General features: G+C 37.1%; 6 protein-coding genes and 1 pseudogene across 6 annotated transcripts; 4 read left to right on the forward strand and 3 right to left on the reverse strand.

The window, feature by feature from the left end:
- Positions 1-5,232: 5,232 nt before the first annotated feature.
- Positions 5,233-7,154, forward strand: LOC108818033 (uncharacterized). Its single transcript, XM_018590881.2, has one exon. It carries the CDS (start codon positions 5,499-5,501, stop codon positions 6,954-6,956), a length of 1,458 nt encoding a protein of 485 aa, XP_018446383.1. The 5' UTR covers positions 5,233-5,498; the 3' UTR covers positions 6,957-7,154.
- A 1,181-nt stretch (positions 7,155-8,335) lies between these two features.
- Positions 8,336-10,018, reverse strand: LOC108818088 (succinate dehydrogenase subunit 3-1, mitochondrial). The gene is made up of 4 exons (XM_018590951.2): positions 9,858-10,018; positions 9,302-9,369; positions 9,122-9,203; positions 8,336-9,007 (listed from the first exon to the last, which is right to left on the reverse strand). Exons 1-4 carry the CDS (start codon positions 9,930-9,932, stop codon positions 8,597-8,599), a joined length of 636 nt encoding a protein of 211 aa, XP_018446453.1. The 5' UTR covers positions 9,933-10,018; the 3' UTR covers positions 8,336-8,596.
- Positions 10,019-10,391: 373 nt separating this feature from the next.
- On the reverse strand, positions 10,392-12,075 carry LOC108818089 (uncharacterized). The gene is made up of 5 exons (XM_018590952.2): positions 11,927-12,075; positions 11,577-11,648; positions 11,401-11,484; positions 11,102-11,280; positions 10,392-10,686 (listed from the first exon to the last, which is right to left on the reverse strand). The coding sequence occupies exons 1-5, from the start codon at positions 11,946-11,948 to the stop codon at positions 10,588-10,590; spliced, it is 456 nt and encodes a 151-aa protein (XP_018446454.1). The 5' UTR covers positions 11,949-12,075; the 3' UTR covers positions 10,392-10,587.
- Positions 12,076-12,683: 608 nt separating this feature from the next.
- LOC108816445 (guanosine nucleotide diphosphate dissociation inhibitor At5g09550-like) lies at positions 12,684-15,125 on the reverse strand (annotated as a pseudogene).
- Positions 15,126-15,524: 399 nt separating this feature from the next.
- LOC108815036 (uncharacterized) lies at positions 15,525-16,684 on the forward strand. The gene has a single exon (XM_018587695.2). It carries the CDS (start codon positions 15,579-15,581, stop codon positions 16,431-16,433), a length of 855 nt encoding a protein of 284 aa, XP_018443197.1. The 5' UTR covers positions 15,525-15,578; the 3' UTR covers positions 16,434-16,684.
- A 707-nt stretch (positions 16,685-17,391) lies between these two features.
- LOC108814447 (protein PELPK1) lies at positions 17,392-18,531 on the forward strand. The gene has a single exon (XM_018587017.2). It carries the CDS (start codon positions 17,488-17,490, stop codon positions 18,265-18,267), a length of 780 nt encoding a protein of 259 aa, XP_018442519.1. The 5' UTR covers positions 17,392-17,487; the 3' UTR covers positions 18,268-18,531.
- Positions 18,532-19,395: 864 nt separating this feature from the next.
- On the forward strand, positions 19,396-20,095 carry LOC130497443 (protein PELPK1). The gene has a single exon (XM_056990222.1). It carries the CDS (start codon positions 19,520-19,522, stop codon positions 19,967-19,969), a length of 450 nt encoding a protein of 149 aa, XP_056846202.1. The 5' UTR covers positions 19,396-19,519; the 3' UTR covers positions 19,970-20,095.
- Positions 20,096-22,308: the final 2,213 nt, after the last annotated feature.

A 22,308-nucleotide genomic window follows, 5' to 3' on the forward strand; every position in this document is an offset into this window, starting at 1 on the left:
CGATAATCATGCTCTAAAGAGTAAAGACCAATTAGCTAAAGTAGAATAAAACTAAAACATTAATAGTCAAACTAATTAATATTCATATGCATTATAATACATTAGTTCCCTACTATCACACCATTAAACAATATTCGCAGTTAGTTCATAAATTTATTAAACGAATATTATAGTACATATACAATACATTTTTCATGTAAATGATTTTATCTAGTTAAATAATTGATAAAGAAAGTCATATAAATAATATTATTTCATTAAAACATGACGATAATTAAACAACAACGTATGTATAATCAAACTAAATAAAAAAAAGTCAAACCTGCTGATTATGATGCATGTGATAAGATTCTTATCGAGCCAACAATTCATAATTCCAGTTTCGGTAAACAAACTTAAACTCTTTCATTTTTCTAAGGTTTAGATACATAATTATATTAAACTCTAGATAAATCTGACAATATAACATGAGCTGATCTATAATTGTTCAATTAAACTAATTGTCCAACTATCAGTTCTGAGACCACTAGCACATGATATAGAACATGATTTAATTAAAAAATTAATCATGTTATTTGATCAGATTAAACTAATACATTTCTCACATGTATGTATCCCAATTATTGAACAAAAAAATAAGTATCCCAATTAAAGTATAAAGAGCATGAATAAATTGAATAAAGACTTGGTTGAAGTGTTAGAAATACTTTGGAAGATCATACTGACGATCAGAGAGAACGTAATCGATCTATCATGAAGCATGATGTTATTATTCTCGAAAACTGATTAAATTGAGTGAATTTATTAAGATCAAATTAAAACATACTATGAAATAACAAACAGATCAAATCATAGTGTGTTTTTTTTTGTGACACAAATCATAGTGTGTTTACATTTACGTTATAGATCGATATTAGTATAAACTGTATGTGAATAAAAATACAGTAGTTAATTACACCCAAATAATACAGTAATTAAAAGAAGAGGCAAAAAAAATCTGTTACATAGAAACGGAAGCGGGTACGTGGAAACGAGAACATATAGAATCGTAGAAATGAGATTTAAAAAAAAATTAAAAAGCAGATACGTGTTGGAATCGTATATCATATATATATTTATAATAAAATTCTAGGACTAAAAATTATATGATTTAAATTTAAAATAAGACAGTTATTCATTTACAATAATTTTAAAATTATTTCATATTGAAACTATAAAAATACACATAAATCAAGATAAAAATTATTATATTAGTTATTTTAATACTTCATAAATAAATGACATAATATATTTGAATTTATGTTATATCTTTCATAAAAACCTCAATGCATAAAAATAATCTTTAATAAAATTGTTATATTAATTATTTTTAATACTTGTATATTTCTATACTATCTATTTCACTCTATTAAAATTTTGACTCTATATAAATTAAAACTATGATTTTATACTTTTATTGATTTATAATAATGTGTTTTAAAAAAAAACGGAAACGTAAAATTTCAACGTATTTTAAATATTTTTTGGAAGCAAAGTTTCGATTCCAAAACGGAAATCAGACGTCCGATGAACTTCCGCGTCATAATAAAGAGATCTGCACTTTTAAACATGATTTGATTATTGTGGATAATATTTTAGTTATTAGGAATTTATAATTAATGCGTGATTAAAAAATAAAGCACGAAGTACATATCGATAGATAACGAACATGGTGAGATCGAAGTTGCCATCGATCTGTGACAGAGGTGTCGTTGGCTATATGTGGCATGTATTAATTAGACGCCATGTTTCCTGAACCCGTCATGTTTGATTAAAATATATCTTGCAATCGAATAATCAACAGACGCTAGAAGCACTACATTATTCTCGTCTTGCTTTCAATATTAGATTTTGTTTTCACTATTCATAACCGAGGACTAATAAAAAGACATCTATAATATTAAAGAAGGATTTTATTGGGTTTTTTACTAAAAATACCCCTTCATTTACTAACATTGCATATTTCATTAAGGGCAATCAAGTAATATTAATAACACATTTATATTGGGCCATTTTTTTGGATCCAGCCCACTTCCCATATCAGATCTCTCTTAGGATATTTGGGCCGATTAAAAAATCAGATCCAATTTTATTTTTTTCTTCAAGTTCAAATAATTTATTTTCAATCATTCTTAATATTCTGTGTTGTGAACAAAAAATAATCACATAATTATTACTCCCTCTGTTCCAAAATAAGTGAGTTTTGAGGTTTTTGCACGTTGATTAAGAAATTACAAACTTTTATTCTATTCTTCTCGTTTACTTAAAAACAATAATGATTAAAGTAATTTCAACCAATAAACAATTATACTACAGAATATAAATAATTAAAAATATTAAAATGCATTTATTTTTTATCTAGAAACTTGAAAACATCACTTAAAATGGAACAAAATTTTTTTCCTAAAACTCCACTTAAAGTGGGACAGAGGGAGTATGTTTTTTTTTTAATATAATTTAAGCATTCATAAAAAAAATTGAATTTTTTCGTTGAAAAGTATAAATCTTTACTAAAAGTATATAAATTTTTTATTTAAAAAATTAGCCACATAATGAAATTAATTTTATCAGAGTTATACCAACTTAATTCATTAAAAATAAAGTTCAATTTTCTAAACATAAATACTCATTAGACCTGGACGTTCGGGTACAGATCGGTTTTTTCGGGTATCGGGTTTTTAGAGTTTTGAAATTAAACCCCATTCGGGTATTATAAAATTTTGGGTCGGGTTCGAGTCGGGTATTTCCGGATCCGGGTGGGTTCGGTTCTCATGCATAAGAACCTGAAAAATAACCAAATAACCAAAGTATCTAAAACCGGTTCGGTTATTTGTACTCAAAGTAACCAAAATATCTGATTTGGTTCAAATTTTTGTATCCAAATTACTCAAAAGTAACCAAAAGTAACCAAAATATTCATTCTATACAGTTTTTTGGGTAAACTTTTATCCAAATTATCATATTTTATCCAAAAATACTCAACAGTACCGAAAATAACTACTATAGTTAACTTATAATATTAATTTAAAATATTAAAATAATTATAAATATAATTAATAAAATATATTTTTAGATATATATTCACATTTTGGATATCTTCGGGTACTCATTCAGTTCTCGGTTTGGGTCGGGTTCGGGACCGGTTCTTTGGATATAGCAATTTAGAACTCATTCGGATATTTACTCCGGGTCTGATCGGTTCGGGACCCTGATTTTCGGGTCAGTTTCGGGTTGATTCTTCGGATCCGGATATTGTGCTCAGACCTATACTCATTTAAAGTGAAACACGATAAAGAAAGATAAAAAGTTTAAGTTTTTTATAAAAAAACAAATATATGAAAATATGACATTTACTAAATATTGTCAATTTAAAAAAATAAAGAAAATAAATCCATCAAAATCTAGTTATTATTATTATTGAATTTCTACTTTGAAAATATATTACACAAATGGAACATGAAATCAGGCCCTCGAGTTGCAGCGAAGCTAAGAGCTTTTTTTTGTTTTGTTTAGAATGCAACAACTCAATAACACAGGACAAAACTATGATCCAGTGGATTATAATTTCAGTTAGAACAAAAAAACAAGGCATGAATATTTTGAGAGAGAGAGAGAGACGTGATCAAAGAGAAACTTCAGAGAGGTTCTCTACTAAATTAGTAATCCATCAGTTTTACCATCAGGGAGCATTGTTCTGGATTATAAGCACAGGTGTGTCCTCCTCCCTGCAAAACCTCACAATCAGATTTTGTTTCTTTTCACTATGTTTACTGCAACGGCTTTGGAGAAGAAAGAAAGAAAGAAATGGGGTTTAGAAAATAGTGCCTTGATGGTTGCAAATGTCATCATATTTGCGTAAGTCCTTGTATATCCACCCACTTGATAGCTACGTACATATCATCCAAGGTCTCCAGTATTCAATAATGGAATAGTTGAGACCTCTGATCCATGCTTCCGTTGAAGAGAAAGGTATTCCCATATCATGATCACACTGTTCAAAAACTTCCATTACTGAGTTTGTGACTTTATACACAAAGAATGAATGATACGTATTCGCATATCATGATCCATGCTATACTGAGCATTGATTTCGATCATCATCTAGTGAATAAGATACTTGTCCACTATATTTACGGACAATGGTTGTTCGAAGCTGGAGATTATATGGTTAAGGAAGGTAAAGTAGAAGTATGTACCGAGACTTGATATCAGTTTCTAGAATTTCACCTAGTAACGTAACCGTCACTGAAACTCAGTGACAATGAGCCTATGATGAGATATTGAGATGGATCTTATATATGCGAACCTCGGGAAGCTGAAACCCAGGAGTCTTGGGCCTAGACGGTCCAAAACTGGAGATGAAAGCAACAAAGTCCAAGATGTACAGACCTCTAGGTTTTTGTTTGTCCGGTGAGTAGATTTGGTTTAAATTTCAAATTTTTAGATATACTCTTAAACTTATAGTTTATAATTTGAGAGAAACCATAAATATATATAGATAAAACTATTAAATTTTATGACTATTTTATTAAATCTTTATATATATAGCTAATATAGTTTTGAGCAGAGTCTTAATAGACGGCTCTGGTGAGAAAACTGGCCAATGATGATGCCTCGTTGCCATGTTCTTTGCAAGCAATCAATAATGAGACTCAGCAAGAACTGCCGTTCTCGCAGGTTCAAATGCCCTTATAGTCCCGCACAGACAGAGCTTGATCAGCATGCAAACTATTATATTTTGAAAGATATTCTGGTCTTTGGTTAGACACAAAGGTTCTAGTTACTATTCTTGTTTCATGCTCAATAAAATTAGATGTGAACAAAGTCGTTTTTTTCTTCTTTCTCCGTAGGGGAACATTCGTTGATTCGTTCTTTGATTGTGGATCTTTGGAACTATAATTAGATTTAAGAATCTGTGATTTTTATACTAAGAACTCGAGTACTGGAAAGGAAAGTTTGAAGCAAAGAGCACGTGGTTTCTCCCCTAAATTTTGGTGGCTTTCAAGACATTATCATTGAGACTAAGGAAGAAAGAGCATTACGCCTTTATTTAAACCAAGTAGTTAAAATGCCTATTTAAGTAGCGTGATTAACTAAATCATTGTCAACAGTCAACTACTCAAAACCTTGGCTAATCAATGTAATCAAACACGCAATTAAAAAAAAGCACTAACGGGTCCCGCCAAACTGCCGCCAAAGTCCATCAAATCCATCACTTTCAGCTACCCTCACAGCTCCGTCACCTAAATCTTCATCACATTCAACCCATACCTAACTGCCACGTGTACTAAACCAACGACTTCACGCCAAAGGCAACCCGTCACGTTAGCATTGTCCAAAACCACCACCGTTTGTCCTCCCTCCATGATAAAACAAGCTACACGACTCCCCTCTCTTCAACACTTCGATTTTCATGGATTATTAATTTAACCCATTGAATAGTTTTTGTTTTTGAAAAGATGGAGAAGTTCTCATACAACTCGTATCCAGACTCAGCCGAATCGTCGCCTCGATCTCGCGACGTGGACTTCGACAACCCTCCCCCGTGGGAGGACCAGCAGCAGCAACAGACGCAGCATAGCTACAAGGTGAAGTTCATGTGCAGCTACGGCGGGAAGATCCAGCCGCGTCCCCACGATAACCAGCTCACCTACGTCAACGGAGACACCAAGATCTTATCCGTCGACCGCGCCATCAGGTTTCCCGCCCTTGCTTCCAAGCTCTCCGCCGTCGTCGGCGTCGGAGGCGGCGGAGGAGACGGAGGCGAGATCTCGTTCAAGTACCAGCTCCCCGGCGAAGATCTCGACGCGCTGATCTCGGTGACCAACGAAGACGACCTCGAGCACATGATGCACGAGTACGATCGGCTTCTCCGCATGTCGTCTAAACCGGCGAGGATGCGCCTGTTCCTCTTCCCGTCGTCTCCCGTCTCCGTCTCCGTCTCCGGCGGATTCGGCTCCGAAGGTTCGACGAAATCGGATCGGGAGACGCTGAGCGCGATCCCTAACAGGCCGGAGTCGGAGAAATCCGTAACCGCTCCGGCGAGTAACGCCGATTTCTTGTTTGGATCGGAGAAAGTAGTCGTAGCTCCTCCGTCTCCGCCGGCGGCGGTGACGGTGACTCAACAGATTCAGGATCCACAGATGTTCGTTAACCAACAGGTGATAACACCGGAGCAGGAGATTCAACGACAGATCCATGAGTTTCAGAGGATTCAAATTAGAGATCAAGAACAACAACAACAACATCAACAGATACAGCAGCTCCAACAGCAAGAGGCTGCTATGTACAGAAGAAATAGCCAAGACGGACGTTACTTCACTCCAACCTACGCTCAAAATCCTCCTCCGCAGCAGCCGCCACCGACTACAACGACTGTGTCTCAGACGAATCAACAACCTCCTCCGGTTGGTTACTGGCAAGGAAACAACAACAACGTTCCAGGGAACAACATTTACACAACGACGGAGCAGCAGCAGCAAGTATACATGATCCCAGCTCAGTCTCAAGCACCAGGGACGTTATACCATAGCGTGATGAGACCACCACCGACACAAGGGAGCCAAGGGTACTACCCACCTGTTCAACGTATCCAACAGCATCATCCTGATCCTTACATGGAGCAGCAGAACCAGCAAGGTGGTTACAACGTGGTTCAACCACCACAGCCAACGTATTCAGGTGGTCCACAGGTTATGAGTAGTGGTCCAATGGGATTACACGAAACGCCGCCGTATTCACAGATGGGGAACCCTGTGTACTATACGGTGGCTGGGGATGGTATGATGGTGCCGCCTCAACCGCATCAGCCTCAGTACCAGGGAATGGGTCAGCCGGTTAGTGGCATGACCGGACCGGATGGGAAAGTGGTGGTTAACACGGGGCCTAAAGTATCGCAGAGTGCAGATTCGGTGTGAGTGTGAAATGAAGCTGACGGTGAATGTCATGATCACATTATTATCATTATCCGTTTGCAGATACTTTGTAATATTATATGTATAAGCGTTTGAGATCAAAGTGGAATCTGGATGTGCTTGCTTTTGAGTTAGCTCCTTCTAGAGCTCTGTTGTAGTTTTTAATAAATATGCTTCTGGACCTTTTTGGTCTCATCGTCTCTTGTGCATCCATGGAGTGAGCGTTGAGATTCTAGCTTTTGTGCCTACTCTTACATGACTTCTGTTGATTTACTTTATTGATTAAGACTATAAATCGATGATCATGCCATTGTTTAAAGTGGTCCAAAATCTAGTATGGACATGTGTTGTGCGAGAAAAAGAGCGTTAGGTGAGAGAGCACTGGATCTTTAAAGATGAAAGTTCACTCACTCTTTACTAACTAACTAATCCACAGGACCCATTCTCTGTCTTATCATTCAGTTTTTGTTATGAAAAAGGATTTTACTACGCGACAATCATTGTATTGTCATCTTAATAGATCATCTAAAAGTCTTTGTCCTTATAATTGTGCTGCCAATATTAATTACATGTCTCAATCCAGAACATAGGTGTCCATGTAAAAACCTATCTTGTCTTTGTCATGAGGATTCAAATTGATTTTGTGTTCTTCCTCTTGCTCCAAAATTTGTCTTATCAACTTGGTTTATTGCCTTTACATCTATGGATGTCGGTCAGTTTGGTTAGGGTAGACCCTATCCATAACATTGATTTGTTAAAAGACTAAATCCATTTACAGCTCAACATTAATTTTAGTTTTTGAAGAAAGTTGCACCTTTTGTGTAAGAAACATGAATTCTAAATGTGTGTGTTTTTTTGACGAGTTAAAAAGAAAGAAACTAAAAGAACCTAAGATCATCAGATCAATCTTTTTGACTGTTATAATCTTTTCGTTCTCATTTTGATCATTTAGTTCCCAATCATAAAATTCGATCAGAGATTAACAGGCAATTGACAAACATAAAATGTAAACTAGTTTGCTTAAAATGTATACTACGAAAGAAGTAACCCACGAATCGCGTTGAGCGCGTCAGCCCAAAATCCATAGACTAGTATAGTTATAGACCCATATATATTGGGCTTTTCCCATAAATAAAATTTAATAGGATAATAGCGCGTGATTAGGCCTTTCACCGCTACCTATTACTTTGTCTCCTTCCACATTTAGCCCAAAACTCAAAATGTCTTTTGTTATTTTATCAACTAGTCAACGATCAAACCATGAGAAAACCAACCTAAGTCTCCAGAGAAATCAGTCAAGAATGCAATTTTCAATTTCTTCTCCAATCACTCTCAAAGTATTACTATTATGCCCAATCTGCATCTCCCTCGAGCGTGGTCTAAGAACTGGTAAACATTTTATTACATTCCAACCACTTCAATTAGGTCTTAGAACAAAGAAAAAGCAAACAAACATAAGCTTTCAAAGCCTGAAATCCCAAAACAAAAGCTAGACACTTGCTTTGTCAAAAAGACGATGAGAGTTTGACAAAACGTTTCTACTCTCTTTTATTAAATCTTGTGCATCTCAAGGAAACTCTTACTGGAGACTCTGGCGGCCTTTAACCAAACAACGAAAGAGCTTTGGGAGGAGGTTGTTGTTTTCAATGGGTCAAGAGCGAGTGAATACTCTTGATAGTATGGTAAAGCGCGGCTAACGCAGTAACCGAGGTGATGACAGGGAGTTGCTGCTGTACGAGGTAATGAACCTGGTAGAAGCTTGGGTAAGTGAGGCAGATCATACCCATCTTCAGGTAGAGAAGGTATCCGCCATAAAAGACTCCGGTCAAGTAAATCCCCGAGATTCTGTTGAAAATGGATAACATGGAGTTCTTCTGAGGCTGGTAAACAGTGAGGTGAGGAGATAGAGGGCGAAAGCTCTGGGGTTTTGGAGAAGTCTGATCTTCCTCTGTCATCTTTATACTCTCTGCGACTGTGGACAACACGCGTCTCGGTGTTCCCACACCAAGAGCTCTCAAATGAGCTCCCATAGCATTCACAGTAGCTCTTGAGTGCTAATAGAATTGAAATAAGGAACAACCAGTCACAATTATAAGTTTAAGCTGCTCTTAAAATATTACATGGAAAAAAAAAAAGAAGACCAAAGTTTAGACAAAGACAAATCTTACCTCTCTCTCCTCTCTGAAGGCATTGCTTATGTTAGTAGTTCCAAAACCAGTCCCAAAATTGTCGTTCAAACCAGATTTCGATCTACAAAGAAGAAGAAACATAGTCAAAACTGTAGCTACAGAGTGACTCTAATATATATATTTTTTTTTTTGCATCCCATGGAAGAAAAGGAAACATACCCGAAAGCTCTACACAAACTTGCATAGTTTTGACCACTACCCAAAGAAGGTTGAGCGTTACCAGCAAGCTGCAAAGAAGAACGTTTTTTTTTTCCAAGCACAGTTAAAGAAAAAACAACTGTCTCTAGCCATATCCAACAAGAAAAAAGAAGATCCTATCATCTGATTCTCATTAAGCGAAGCCCAGAAAAAAAACCCAAAAAATAATACTAAATATGATAGCTAAGTCTCTATTCTTCTTTGCTAACACCAGTCTTCAGATTATTTCGAAGAAAAGTTCATTTCTATTCCACAAGAGGCTATACAAACATGTGTCCTACTAGATAATCTCCTGTTTTCAATTTTTTTTTTAATATTCCAAATCAACGATTAATACATTAATACATTAAAATATGCAAATCTGCAAATCTATTTCATATTCACGAATACTTCCGGTGAAACGAAGCAGAACTGAGAGACGTTAATCGTCGAAAGTAAAGACGAAAACCAAACGAATCGCAATTTTTTTCTCGATCTATCAACTGGTTCACCAAAAAAAAGACGGGAGAAAACGTACAGATTTGTAGACGGAAAGAGGCGCAGAGACGACGTCGCGTCGACGAAGCGATCGGAGAAGAGCCGTGGCAGCCATCGTCTGAATCGAAAGCAGTATCTCGACTAACCTTCCTGCGAGCGAGAGACAAGTCCGAACAAAAGGAAATGGGATCTCGACTAAACCAACCCTTATTTTTAACCAAATAATAATAATTAGAGGGTAATCTGGTAAATTACACTTCTCATCAGTCAGTGTTATCTACACGTTTCACAATGACAATGTGTTGAATAGTGGAATCCTCTCTTTAGATTAGCAGGTTTGCTCATACTTCATCTTTTGCTTCCTATCTAAAATTGCTCTGAAACAACTTATACTTTACATATATTCTTAAAATTCCCCATTTTATTTGGTATCGTCATTTGAAGCCCCTTATGATGGATTCTTAGAATTCCCCATTTTATTATGATAACATCTGGGAGGCTACTACTACACACATCATGATGAGAATTGGATGTTCATGTTGTTTAGCAAAAGAAGCAAACAAAAAAGCAGTGATTAGATCTCAATTAGCATTTGATTACTATTCCATAGAGAAAGGTTTCGTCGTCGACATAGGAGATCACCGGATCTTACAAAATAAGAAAAAAACTACTAGACTTTCAAACTTCTGATTCATCAAAGACACTAGAGAGAACAAACTCTTCTTCACAAATTTATTTATTATTGCAGATCACGATAGTAGATGATGCACTTAAGCAGAAACCATGGAACCAGAATTCTTCTTGCATTCCGAGAGCATGTCCATGTAGAACTGGCACTTGCTGATGTCGCTTCCATAGCTGTTCACACACTACACAACATCAAACAAGACAAAAGAAGTGTCAACCAGAATGCATCGGATATTCAAGGATTCAACAACAATCTAGAGCACATAACACATAACTTCTATTGTGTTTATCTTTCCATAGAGAACAGAACAAGTAAGATTCAGGAATCACTTTTTAATGTGCCTACTTGTTCTTCGATTCTAGTGTAAATGTCAACGTCAGATCTAAACAAAACATGACCAATTAATGATAATAACAGATGCTGATTTAACCAACTTTCCTAATATCTACTAGACAAATAATACATCCGCAATGCTAAGGCTACGGGACAATGAGAAGGGCCCAAACGCTTAAGTTATCACCCAATGCACAGTAACGGAACAGATCCAACCTAAAATGCTCACTGCCGATAAAAGCAAAGGGGTTTTCAAAACTAACCTCCTGGAAAGCTTTGGACTGAGTGTCACAAGAAGAAGAGGCCATGCTGTTAGAAACAGGGGAAGCAGAAGCAGGGGGGGCCGCCTCAGAAACAACGGCTTCATGCTTAATGGTTCTTGGTCCCATCACAGCATCCATAACCCTGTGTGCAACTGCATTCCCAGTACCCCAAGCCATACCTATATATATTATAGTTCCAAAACAAACAACATATCATTCACAAACCAGACCACAAAGCTATGAAAGACAAAGTTCTTGTAAGAATACACAAATAGAAACATATAAGAAGGCACACATACCATCAGCTATGGTAGAGCCAATACCACCAAAAACAGAACCACTGCGTGGAGGCTGAGCTGTTGCTGGAGGAGGAGCATGCTTCACTGAAACCGAAAAGAAGAAAAAAACCCTAACAATTACATACGGAAGAAAATTAACCGACGGATTACTAACAAAATCGGAAAACGAAATTCACCAGTTTGAGGAGGCGGGGTACGTGATGGTGCAGGGCGAGCTGGTGCAGGGCGAGCGCGGTAACCAGAACTTCCTGCACAAACCAAGAAAACAAAATCAGTTTTCCTCCTCGTCGACACAAACATTTTTTTTGTAACAGAGACAGAGATATTCTGTCGACACAAACATTTTTTTTTAACAGAGACAGAGACCAAGAAAACATTTTTTCCGTCGACACATACATAAACCCTAAAAAATGTTTTGTGCCTCCACATATGTATAGCTCCAGAGACAGAGAAATTATACAATCGCATCCACAAATCAAACGAGAAGGAAGAATAGATCTGAAAAATTGAAAAAGAGAGAACTCACCACCGGAGCTGCGTCGAGGCATTTTGAAACTTAAGGCGTCGAACAAGTGAAAAAATTATTTATCAGGGAGAAACAAGTCCTGCGCTCTAGAAACCTGAGGAAACGTATTTTATAAGAGGAAGACAGCAAAAATCAGATGAGGTCGAGACTACGCGGATATTTACACGTGTAGACCTTTAATTGGTTGCTGGAACTTTCTAGACGAAAAGATTCGACCTTGCTCATCACGTATCTTGCGCCTCAAACCGAGATTTTCTCTTTTCTTTTTTTTTTTTTTTTAAGTTACAAACCCCAACGGATTCGGGCTTTGACTGGTCTAGCCCATAATAGTTTCCTCCTTTTTTTCCTTCGCTGAATTTACAAGTCGGATCCTTTTATTTTCCTCTAGTTTACAGTTCAGATAAACATTTCTAGTTAAAATTATTTACTTTGTACTGCGATTTCCTATGGAAAGTGGGGTTTGTTACCACGTGAATGGTTCCTTGTATAGCTTGATACTAAATTTGATTTTTGTTTTTCAAAATTTGATGTCATTTAGTTAATTAATCTGTCATAATATAAAGACTTAGAAATGTAAGTATTTCTTAGATGAAACAACACAAATGAAAGCAAAACAAACAAGTATGATAAGTAAGATGAACAAAAAAGGTTAACATTGACAACTTCTGTTACTTTGAATTGCATTGTAAATATCCAATAGAAAACAAAAGGAGTCACTTGTAGTTTAAAAACTCAGTGAAATAGCAAGACAAAGTTATCAATTCTCTGCAGTGGCACTCGCAGCACTCAAGTCCACAGACAAATCAAGAGTCTGCAAAAAGAAGAGTGAAGAAACCACTCAGTATTCAAAATATTTGTGTTTACTTGTGAATCAAAAAACATAATTTGATTAGTTTATACCTTCCCAGTGATTTTGGTGTACATCTCTAGGACATCCACCACTGTACTCTCGAAATGTGTTGTTGCATCATAAGTCTGATAAGAAGAAAAAAACAAAGTAGCATCAACAAAAGAAAACAAAGACATGTAAGAAACAAAAAAAAATAAGTGAGACTATATGACTAATATTATTCACTTACACCGGAGATGAAGCAGTTGTCTTCTTCTTGCTTATTGGTCGGAACGTATGTGTCATAAGAATGGTAGAAGATCTCATCAGTAGGTCCAAGCAATTCGATTCCAGGTTTAAGCTCTTCTTCTGGATTATCAGTCTCAGCTTCTGCAGAGACAAAAGCAATGTATTTCCCCTTTGGTGCTACGTTGTGAGCGTATGAGCAACAGAACAAGTACCTACGAAATCCAAAACCTCAAGAGATTCATCTACAATGTTTTCAAACTAGAAGCTACTCGCAACCATGTTCCTTACATGTCTGATTTGCGGCCGAGCTGCTTCTGAGGAAGAATGATTTGGACAGAGTGAGCGTCGTTGGTGTCTGGAATAGGATGGCTCATTATGCACACCGCTCGAGTCACTTTCCCAACTTTCTTAACCTGAAACACAAGTAACCCTTCTTAGAAAGTAACTCGACCGTACGAGAACCAGCCTTTTTAGGTGAAATGGGTTTAGGGTTACCTTGTCAGACAAGTAAGAAGGATCACAGACAACTTTCTTGCATTTAGCAGTTTCTCCTGCAGAAGTGACACCGATAGCTTTCCCAGAGCTATCAAACTCAACCTGTCAGGGATAAGATTCATGAGTATCTAGCTACCTTTACATATATGGATGTGAGATTTCTAATAAACAAAACCGGGAAAGAAGAGATCATGGATCGTCTGTAACCTTGCATTCAGGTTTGTTTAGCATGTAAGTCCCTCCATACACAGCGCTCAAACGCGCAAAAGCCTGAGAATAGAAACAGAGATTTGAGACATAGAAAAAGTGTTGTAAATTAAGAGAAACCCTAAGATGTTTCATGAGAATAGTGTGAACACGGACCTGTGGCAACTCTCCTAGACCATACAGTGGGTAGATGTAAGGAGATCCTCCTTGGAAGCGAGCCAAGGACTCCGCGTAGAGCTTTTACCACATAACAAAACAATAAAATGAACACCGAGATCAGAACATTCCTTGTTCAGGAAGAAAACAAAAACGCTTTACCTTGATTCTCTTAACAAAATCAATGGCAGGTTGGTCCAAGTAGTCATCGTCATTGTGAAGCGCTAAGGCATGGCCGATGAAGTCAATTGTATCATCTTCAAGTCCGTACTTCCTATTGGGAAAAGAAAAACAGAGAGACAAACAAAGCGTGTAAAGCAAGTAACTATGATGAAATGATTTTGAGTTGGAAAAAAAATACGTTATACATACGAGATGATCTCTCTAGCAGTGACTTTGCTAAGGTCAAGTCCTTCGTGAGACTTAGGATCATTCTCTTCGTAGTCTTGCACATAAATGAAGAACTTTCTCGCACGTCGTTTCTCGAATAGTCCCATCAATGGCGATTTTAGGGCCTCCACATCAGTGGCTGGGACTTTATAGATCTGACGTTTTCGTATGGTATGGATGATCAAAATTTTTGAGTAAGTGCTTGTTTTTAGTTTAAAGGTAAAAATAGACTTTTTAACTACCTTGCCCTTCTTGTAGACGAAGCTACCATCAACGGCTTTGAAGTTAAGATACTTTGTGACATTAGTGTGAATTAGGGTTTTAACAAGGAGTCCATTAGCCATTATGAACTGCAGATCAAGAAAACATAAGCTCAATTAATCGGTTCATGTTACATATGTATGTGCATATTCACTTATAGAAATGTCATGATATACCTTTGGGATCATATCGACATTGTATTCTCTGATAGCTCCAAGATTTTCTTGAGGAGAGTCACTTCCCCTGAAACGCTTCCATAGCTGAGTGAGGTTAAGCGAGGATGATTCTCCTCCATAGTGGTCGTTTCTATCCATATGCAGTACCTATATATATATACATCCGAACATACAAACAAAAATAAAAGATCGACTATGTTTGCATATTAGAAAGATAACTCCTTTATAAATATTTGATGTGATGCACCAAAAAAAAATCATGCATTTGGAAGTGAATTGTGAAGAAAGAAAACCTTGAGGCCATCGACAGAGAGGAGACCACTAAGGATACACTCCTTGAGACCAGTCCCAAGAACAATCACATCATACTCTTCATCCATTGTTGCAACCGATCTCTATTATCGATCCTCTTTAATTTTTCTCTGATCTCTAATATCTTTTTGTTATATTAGAGAAACAAAATGTGTGGGAAGAAAAAGAAATAGAGGATGATGTGTGGCTGTTAATACAGTCTTTACCACCACCTCCGATCTTACCGTTTAACCTCATGAGAATGTTCCACGTTAATCATCAAACCCGCGTTGTTAGGAACCTAATTCATAACTTTAAATGTATACAAATTTTTAACGAAACCAAAAAAAAATTACTGTATTCAGGCGAAAATTGTCCTGATTTACAATGGTTGACCAAGAAAACAACTTGAGAGTAATTCAATAACAATCATTATACCGGCCGGTTTAGGAAGACCTAGTACCTACCGTTATACAACGTAAATGACGAGAACACCCATAGATATTATTGTGTACAGAGACAGTGTTCTGTTGGTCCACTAGTAATGTAACACTGTTCTGTATTTACTGATCAAAAGCAAAGGTTGAGAAACAGAGATATGGTAGTAGCCGGCGACGATAACAGAGCGGATGCGGATCGGTGGCTAGTTACATCGAAGGAGCTTTTAGCCTCAAGCGACTTCACGGGAGCAAAGACACTAGCGATCCGCGCATGCGAAGACGACCCTTCTCGAACACATGCAGCGGACTACATCATCGCCATCTCCGACACTCTCCTCGCCGGAGAATCCACCGTCGGAGACTCGAACCTCCCGGACTGGTACGCGGTGCTCCGTCTCGACAGCAGGCTAACCCAAAGCCTCGAACGCGTCGCGGTTCAGTACCGTAGACTCGCCCTTCTCCTCAACCCCACCGTGAACCGTCTCCCTTTCGCCGATCGAGCGCTTAAGCTCGTCTCCGATGCTTGGCGCGTCCTCTCCGATCCTCCGAGGAAATCATCATACGACCGAGAGTTGCAGCAGTTTCAGAGCCGAGCTGAGACTACCTCGGAGGCTACGAGCAGCTTTTGGACGGCTTGTCCGTACTGTTACGCGCTTTTCGAGTACCCTAAGGGCTACGAGGAATGCGCGTTGAGGTGTCAGCACTGTAGGAGAGCGTTTGAAGCGGTTAAGACGGAGACGCCGCCGGCGGTGGAGAGTGACGGCCAAGGCGTTTACTTTTTCTGCTCGTGGGCTATGTTTCCGGTAGGGTTTTCGGGTCATGCTAAGACCTCTGGTTCTGGTTGGTCGCCAGTTTCGCATCTCTTCCACTGCCCTGTGCAAAGCTCTGGTCATCAAGCAAGTCTTAAAACACCTGCTTCAGGAAACTGTCACGACGTTGATGGTGGCGGTGGTTGTGGTGTTGATGAGTTATATATTACAATATCTGATGATGATGATGCAAATAAAAAATAAGAAAGGAGGATGATATCAAACAGGATCGAGTGTTTTTTTTTTTGAGGAACTTGATGAGTTCTTGAAAAAAATCTGTACTGTGTTGTTGCAGCTGATAAGGTCAAGGCTACTTGGTCAAAGTTAGACCTTTTGTATGTCTCTCGTGTTGTTTTGTGGATGCATGTTCTTGGGACTTCGGCTAGTAGTTGAAAGTGATGTAGTTTTGATGCGTTTGTGAAATCAATGTTAATGAAATCTTATATTATGTATAACCTTTATGTATCATATATCCAAAAACCGGTTTCGAATGATATAGTTGCTATGGAGGCCTGATTAGAGGATGTAGCTAATTAGCAGAATGGTTCTATATGGTGGAAAAGGCTTCTCTGCTCAGGCTTGTTTAGTTTGTTTTGGCTGCATTTTACTGCTACCGGCTGAGTTATGCCCAATTCTGTAACTTTTCTTTTGCAAACATGTCTGAAGATCGATATCAAGCCACAGATTGTACTTCTATGACTTTATGACGAATACCATAACCTACACACAACGAGGAAGGATCTACAGTCGTTGTGTAGATTACCGACCAAGACCTAAACATTGTTTGCTTTCTTACTTTCTTTAATCTGAAACTGCGTTTTGAAATGTGCAAAAATTTATCTTGAAACTAGGTTTGATTCGTCAGAAGCATAACTGATCACAAGCCTCAATCTTGATTGTAATTTTTAAAAACTTGGTATAATTGATTTCAAGATTGTGTTCTTCTGATTTTGCAAAGTTATAAACATTTTCTTAAGATATACGTGTAACAAAAGCATGAACACGTAAACACCAAGACCTAAAAAGGTCAACTAGATTGAAAATGACAATTGTAGATATATAATACAGATAGAGAGGTTAAACGAACTTTTCGAATTGAACATATTTTTCCCACCAAACTCAGCTTCCTTCTTTCTCAAATCACCTTTAAATACCCATTCGAATCAAATACCAAAAACTCATCAAAAACCAACAACAAACAAACACATCAAAGCAAAAAGAAGAAAGAAGGCAAAAAATTTATCAAGCAAGCAGAACCATGGCACTGATGAAGAAGAGTAGTCTCTTTGCTCTTCTCCTCTCATCATCACCACTTCTGATCATCTGTCTTACTGCATTGCTCACTAATCCGGCTTCAGTGGGAGCTCGCCGGTTACTCGAGGAGATTCCTAAACCGGAGATACCCAAATTGCCCGAACTACCTCACTTTGAGATACCAAAATTGCCTGAGCTACCTCATCCGGAGCTACCGAAATTGCCTGAGCTACCTCATCCGGAGCTACCAAAATTGCCCGAACTACCTCACCGGGAGCTACCGAAATTGCCCGAACTACCTCACCCGGAGCTACCGAAATTGCCTGAGCTATCTCACCCGGAGCTACCAAAATTCGAAGTGCCCGAGTTGCCAAAGATTCCAGAAATTCCGAAGCACGAGGGGACTAAGCTGATGGAGACTCCGAAGCCCGAGGCTCCTAAGTTGCCAGAGATTCCAAGACCCGAGTTACCAAAGGTGCCGGAGATTCCTAAGCCGGAGCTACCAAAAATGCCGGAGATTCAGAAGCCGGAGCTACCAAAGGTGCCGGAGATTCCTAAGCCCGAATTGCCAAAGATGCTGGAGATTCAGAAGCCAGAACTACCAAAGATGCCAAAGATTCCTAAGCCGGAGCTGCCAAAGATTCCGGAAATTCAAAAGCCTGAGGCTCCAAAGTTGCCGGAGTTGCCAAAGATGCCGGAGATTCAAAAACCGGAACTACCGAAGATTCCAGAGATTCCAAAGCCGGAGTTGCCGAAGATGCCTGAAGTTCCTGGAATCCACTAAGCCTATTGAACCGTATGAAAGCCCATCTACTTTAAGGCCCACCCACGCCCATGGTCTAGATTTCTATTATCACCTTTAATCTTGTGTGTCTATCTCTATCTCATCGTCGTTTTTTTTTGGTGCAATCTCATCGTCGTTTTCTTAGGGAACAATATCTTATATGGTTTGATCTCATAGCCATACTTCTTTTTCTTTCTTCATACACTTATACTTGTACTCTGTTATACTTGTATGTTTCATACATAAAGTTTTATTTGTGTTTCATATACTCTTTTAACGGTTTGTTACTTATCTAATTGTTCACGAGTTCGGATTATACGGGCCGATTTTATGAATATCGATTCTGGTGATCTGAACAGACAAAAATCCTTAAGGTTTTATTAAAAACAAACGTGGTTAAACGGAAAAAGAGGAACTAGTGAGAACACATTTAAAGAACATGGTGATATATGCCTGAAATGATGTGAAGCATCATTTGTGTGTACAACGGAAAAACGTTTAACCAGGGATGATTGGACAGTGGGACACTACAGGTAGCGTAGCTCTCAATCTCTTGCAATTCGGTTAAGCATGGTAAACCACTAAACCTTGCCAAGGTGCCACACAGTCCTCTAGGTTTAATCCCTCTAAAGTCTCATGTGAATCTTTACAAGGAGACTTCATGCTATTTTTTGTTACCATGGCGTCATTTATTTTCCTCGTTCACATCTGTTACTATTGTTTTGGTGACTTCCTTTTTAATACCACCACGGGGTGACTTTACAATGTATTTAGTTGATTTTTGCTCCACATATATATAGAATATAATTTACTAATTGGATTTTTAAAATTTGATTGAGGAGCTTTTATATGTTCTTTTGTTTCTATCTATTTTGGCTAGTAAGGTGAGATTGATCTAATCCATTATACAAGTTTTCTTGTACTGTCTAATGTTTATAACTTGAACAGGTAAACTACTTTAAGTTCTCAACTAATTAAACTTACACGAGTTATACATATAAGAAGTAAAATTAAATGAAAATATAGGTGAATTTGTTGAAGACTAACGTCAAAACTCACAATTCATGTTTAGAATTTTTCTCACCAAATTTGTGGACTCCTATGAAATTTACATTATAAGTAGCTCTCTCGTCTCGTGTAATATATAATAACTCACTCGTTACACAAATACCAAACACACAAACTCTTCACTCGCAATATTACTTGACTCTCAAGTTGGTTTCCATTCAAGAGAAAATACCATATCACAAAAATGATTAATCTTCGCATTCCTATTCTAGTCTCTATTATGTTTTTCCTTGTTTTTATTTCGCCCTTTTTGTTTGCTACGCCTGTTTTTGCTGCTAGAGTAGGTCGATCTCTAGTCCAAGAAGAGGTCACAAAGATTCCACAATATAAAAAGCTTGAGGAGACGGAGATTCCAGAAGAGCCAGAGATCCCAGAAGAGCCTGAAATTCCTGAGGAACCAGAAGAGCCTGAAATTCCTGAGGAACCAGAAGAGCCAGAGGTTCCTGAAGAACCGGAAGTTCCTGAGGAACCTGAGGAGCCACCAAAGGAGTCAGAAGGATCAAGTTTTGAATTCCCCTCGTGGATTCCAAGCTTCCCTTTTCCTGGTAATAATGGCGGTTTTCCAGAGACTGAAAAGACAAAACCTACAAGTGTTTCTGAGGAAACTTCTAGTGGTTCGAACAAGAAGCCATAGATCAATGAATTGAAAACATTAAGGGAATCTATATTCTGCTCTTGCTTGATTATTGATAAATAAAAGTACATTTGTAATTATAAGTTGGTTTGTGTTTTATGAAATACGAGAGAGTACTTATTAACTTATGGATTGTTGCAGTTTCATGTCATGTTTGGTCTCTGACGTCTCAATATTAAGTCTTTTACTATAACGTTTTGTAATTTATTTTTGAACTTCGTTTTTTGTCTCTCTCCCTAAGTTGGACTGGTAATGGGCCACTATTAAGCTTTCAATTCTCTCTTTTTTTTTGGGGGGAACGTAAGTGTTGTTAAGAAAACTTGGTAAAGCTCTCAACATCTGGTGTACGTTACACAGGTCGTAGAACTAAAAAAAAAGTAAACAAAAATCTATCAAAAGAAGTAAAGAAAATATAAGGATATAATTAGAGGTGGGCGTTCGGGTACCCGTTCGGGTTCGGGTCGGGTATTTCGGATTTTCGGGTATTTTGTTATAGGGATATAGAACCAGTTCGGGTATTTCTGTATTTCGGGTCGGGTTCGGATATTTTTAGTTCGGGTTCGGTTATTTCCGATCGGGTTCGGATATTTAGATTTTAGAAGAAATTAAAATAAAATTTTCAATTTTTTAAACTTTTTGTATTTAAAAATATAGATTTCACTTAACTGATTTTTCTATTTTTTATAGATTGAATGATTAATATATTTGGAGATAACATTTCAAAAATAAAAATATTAATTTGGCTATTGTTTTTAAACTTTGGATGTAACTTTTGTTAATACATGTATTTTAAATGAATATCAATTTTTTTTTCATAATTATATATATAATATATGATCTTAAAAATATGTATAACATCAATATAAATATTTTAAATAAAATGAAAGAGATATAAACTAGAAAAATAAGGGTAAGTATACATATGTTCGGTTATATTCGGATATCCATTCGGGTTCGGGTATTACCCGTTCGGGTTCGGATATCCAATCTCTCCTAACTTAATATCCGTTCGGGTATTTTACTACTTCGATTCGGATTTTTCAGGTTAGGTTCGGATGCCACTTCGGGTATCGGATAAAGTGCCTACCTCTAGATATAATTATGACTATTATCAGTCTTGAGTTAGGCAATAGACCCTAATTTCGTAAGGGCACTCATCTTAGCAAAGCTTAGTCTTCATTGATAACGTGAAGTTTATTTTTAAACATCATGTTCAGCAGTCTTATCGTAACATGTTTTAATGATAATTCTCAACTGATCACATAATTGTTTCCTAGAAATTTAGAAATTTTAAAGCACTTTGAAATCATATTGAAAATGGTAATCATATATCTCCTCTTGTGGTCTCACACGGTAACTACTATCTCATTTCTCATATGAGTCATATCAAATCAAACAAACCACATAAACAAGGTAACAAGAAATCAATCTTAAGAAGGAAAAAAATTCAAAAAGCAAGAAAGAAAACAAAAGGATGGGAAAAAGTAGTCGTCAAGGCAATTAAGCACTTAATCCCCGTGCATTTCTTTAATCATTCACTTGCTGCCCTTTTTCTTTTTCTTTTCTTTGTTCCCTTTCTCAACCAAATCCGCGGAATGCTACTCAAATTGTTAAATACTCATTAAAATAGAACTATGTATTATAGTTTAAAACTAAATGTAAAAAACGATTGGGCAATTGGTGGTTTCTTAGCTTAGGTACTGAACTAGTAGACAAAGCGAAGTTCTAATGTAATTTGATTTTTCTTCGACCTTTGAAGTCTGCTTTTTTAAATATATATGATCATCGTAAATGTTCCAAAACATCTTACCCACGCACCTAAAGGAAATAATTTGAAACAATAATTAAAGAAACCACCCAGGAAAAAAGTTAAAACTTACTTCCACTATTTGGCTAGATAATTATTTAAAACAGAAAAAAGTGAAAGAAGACCAAACATACGGGCTTTACTTTAACTAACAACTAAGAAATTATTACGTTTGTTGTAGTGTTACTTAATCGTGAGGGTTTGCCATTATATACGCCATGATTACTTCTATACACGTTCGCCCCCCTCGTCGTCTCACTGCCTCCATCTTACTAACAACAACAATTTTAATACTATGTATATCATTAATAACCAAATTTGTTACACAGATTTAGAACACAAACCTGGCAACTAGTAAAACCCCTAGAGTTTTTCAAAAACAAAAAAAACTAGTAAAACCCCTAGAGGGTAAAGCTAGCAGGAAACATGACTTTATCCATAGTCATAAGCCAAAAAAGTTACTTCTTTTACTGAATATTTTCTTACCTACTACATACTATATTTTTTTTGTCATCAAATACACAGATTCATA

Source organism: Raphanus sativus, chromosome 7 (genome assembly GCF_000801105.2).
Source record: "Raphanus sativus cultivar WK10039 chromosome 7, ASM80110v3, whole genome shotgun sequence".
Lineage (NCBI taxonomy): Eukaryota > Viridiplantae > Streptophyta > Magnoliopsida > Brassicales > Brassicaceae > Raphanus > Raphanus sativus.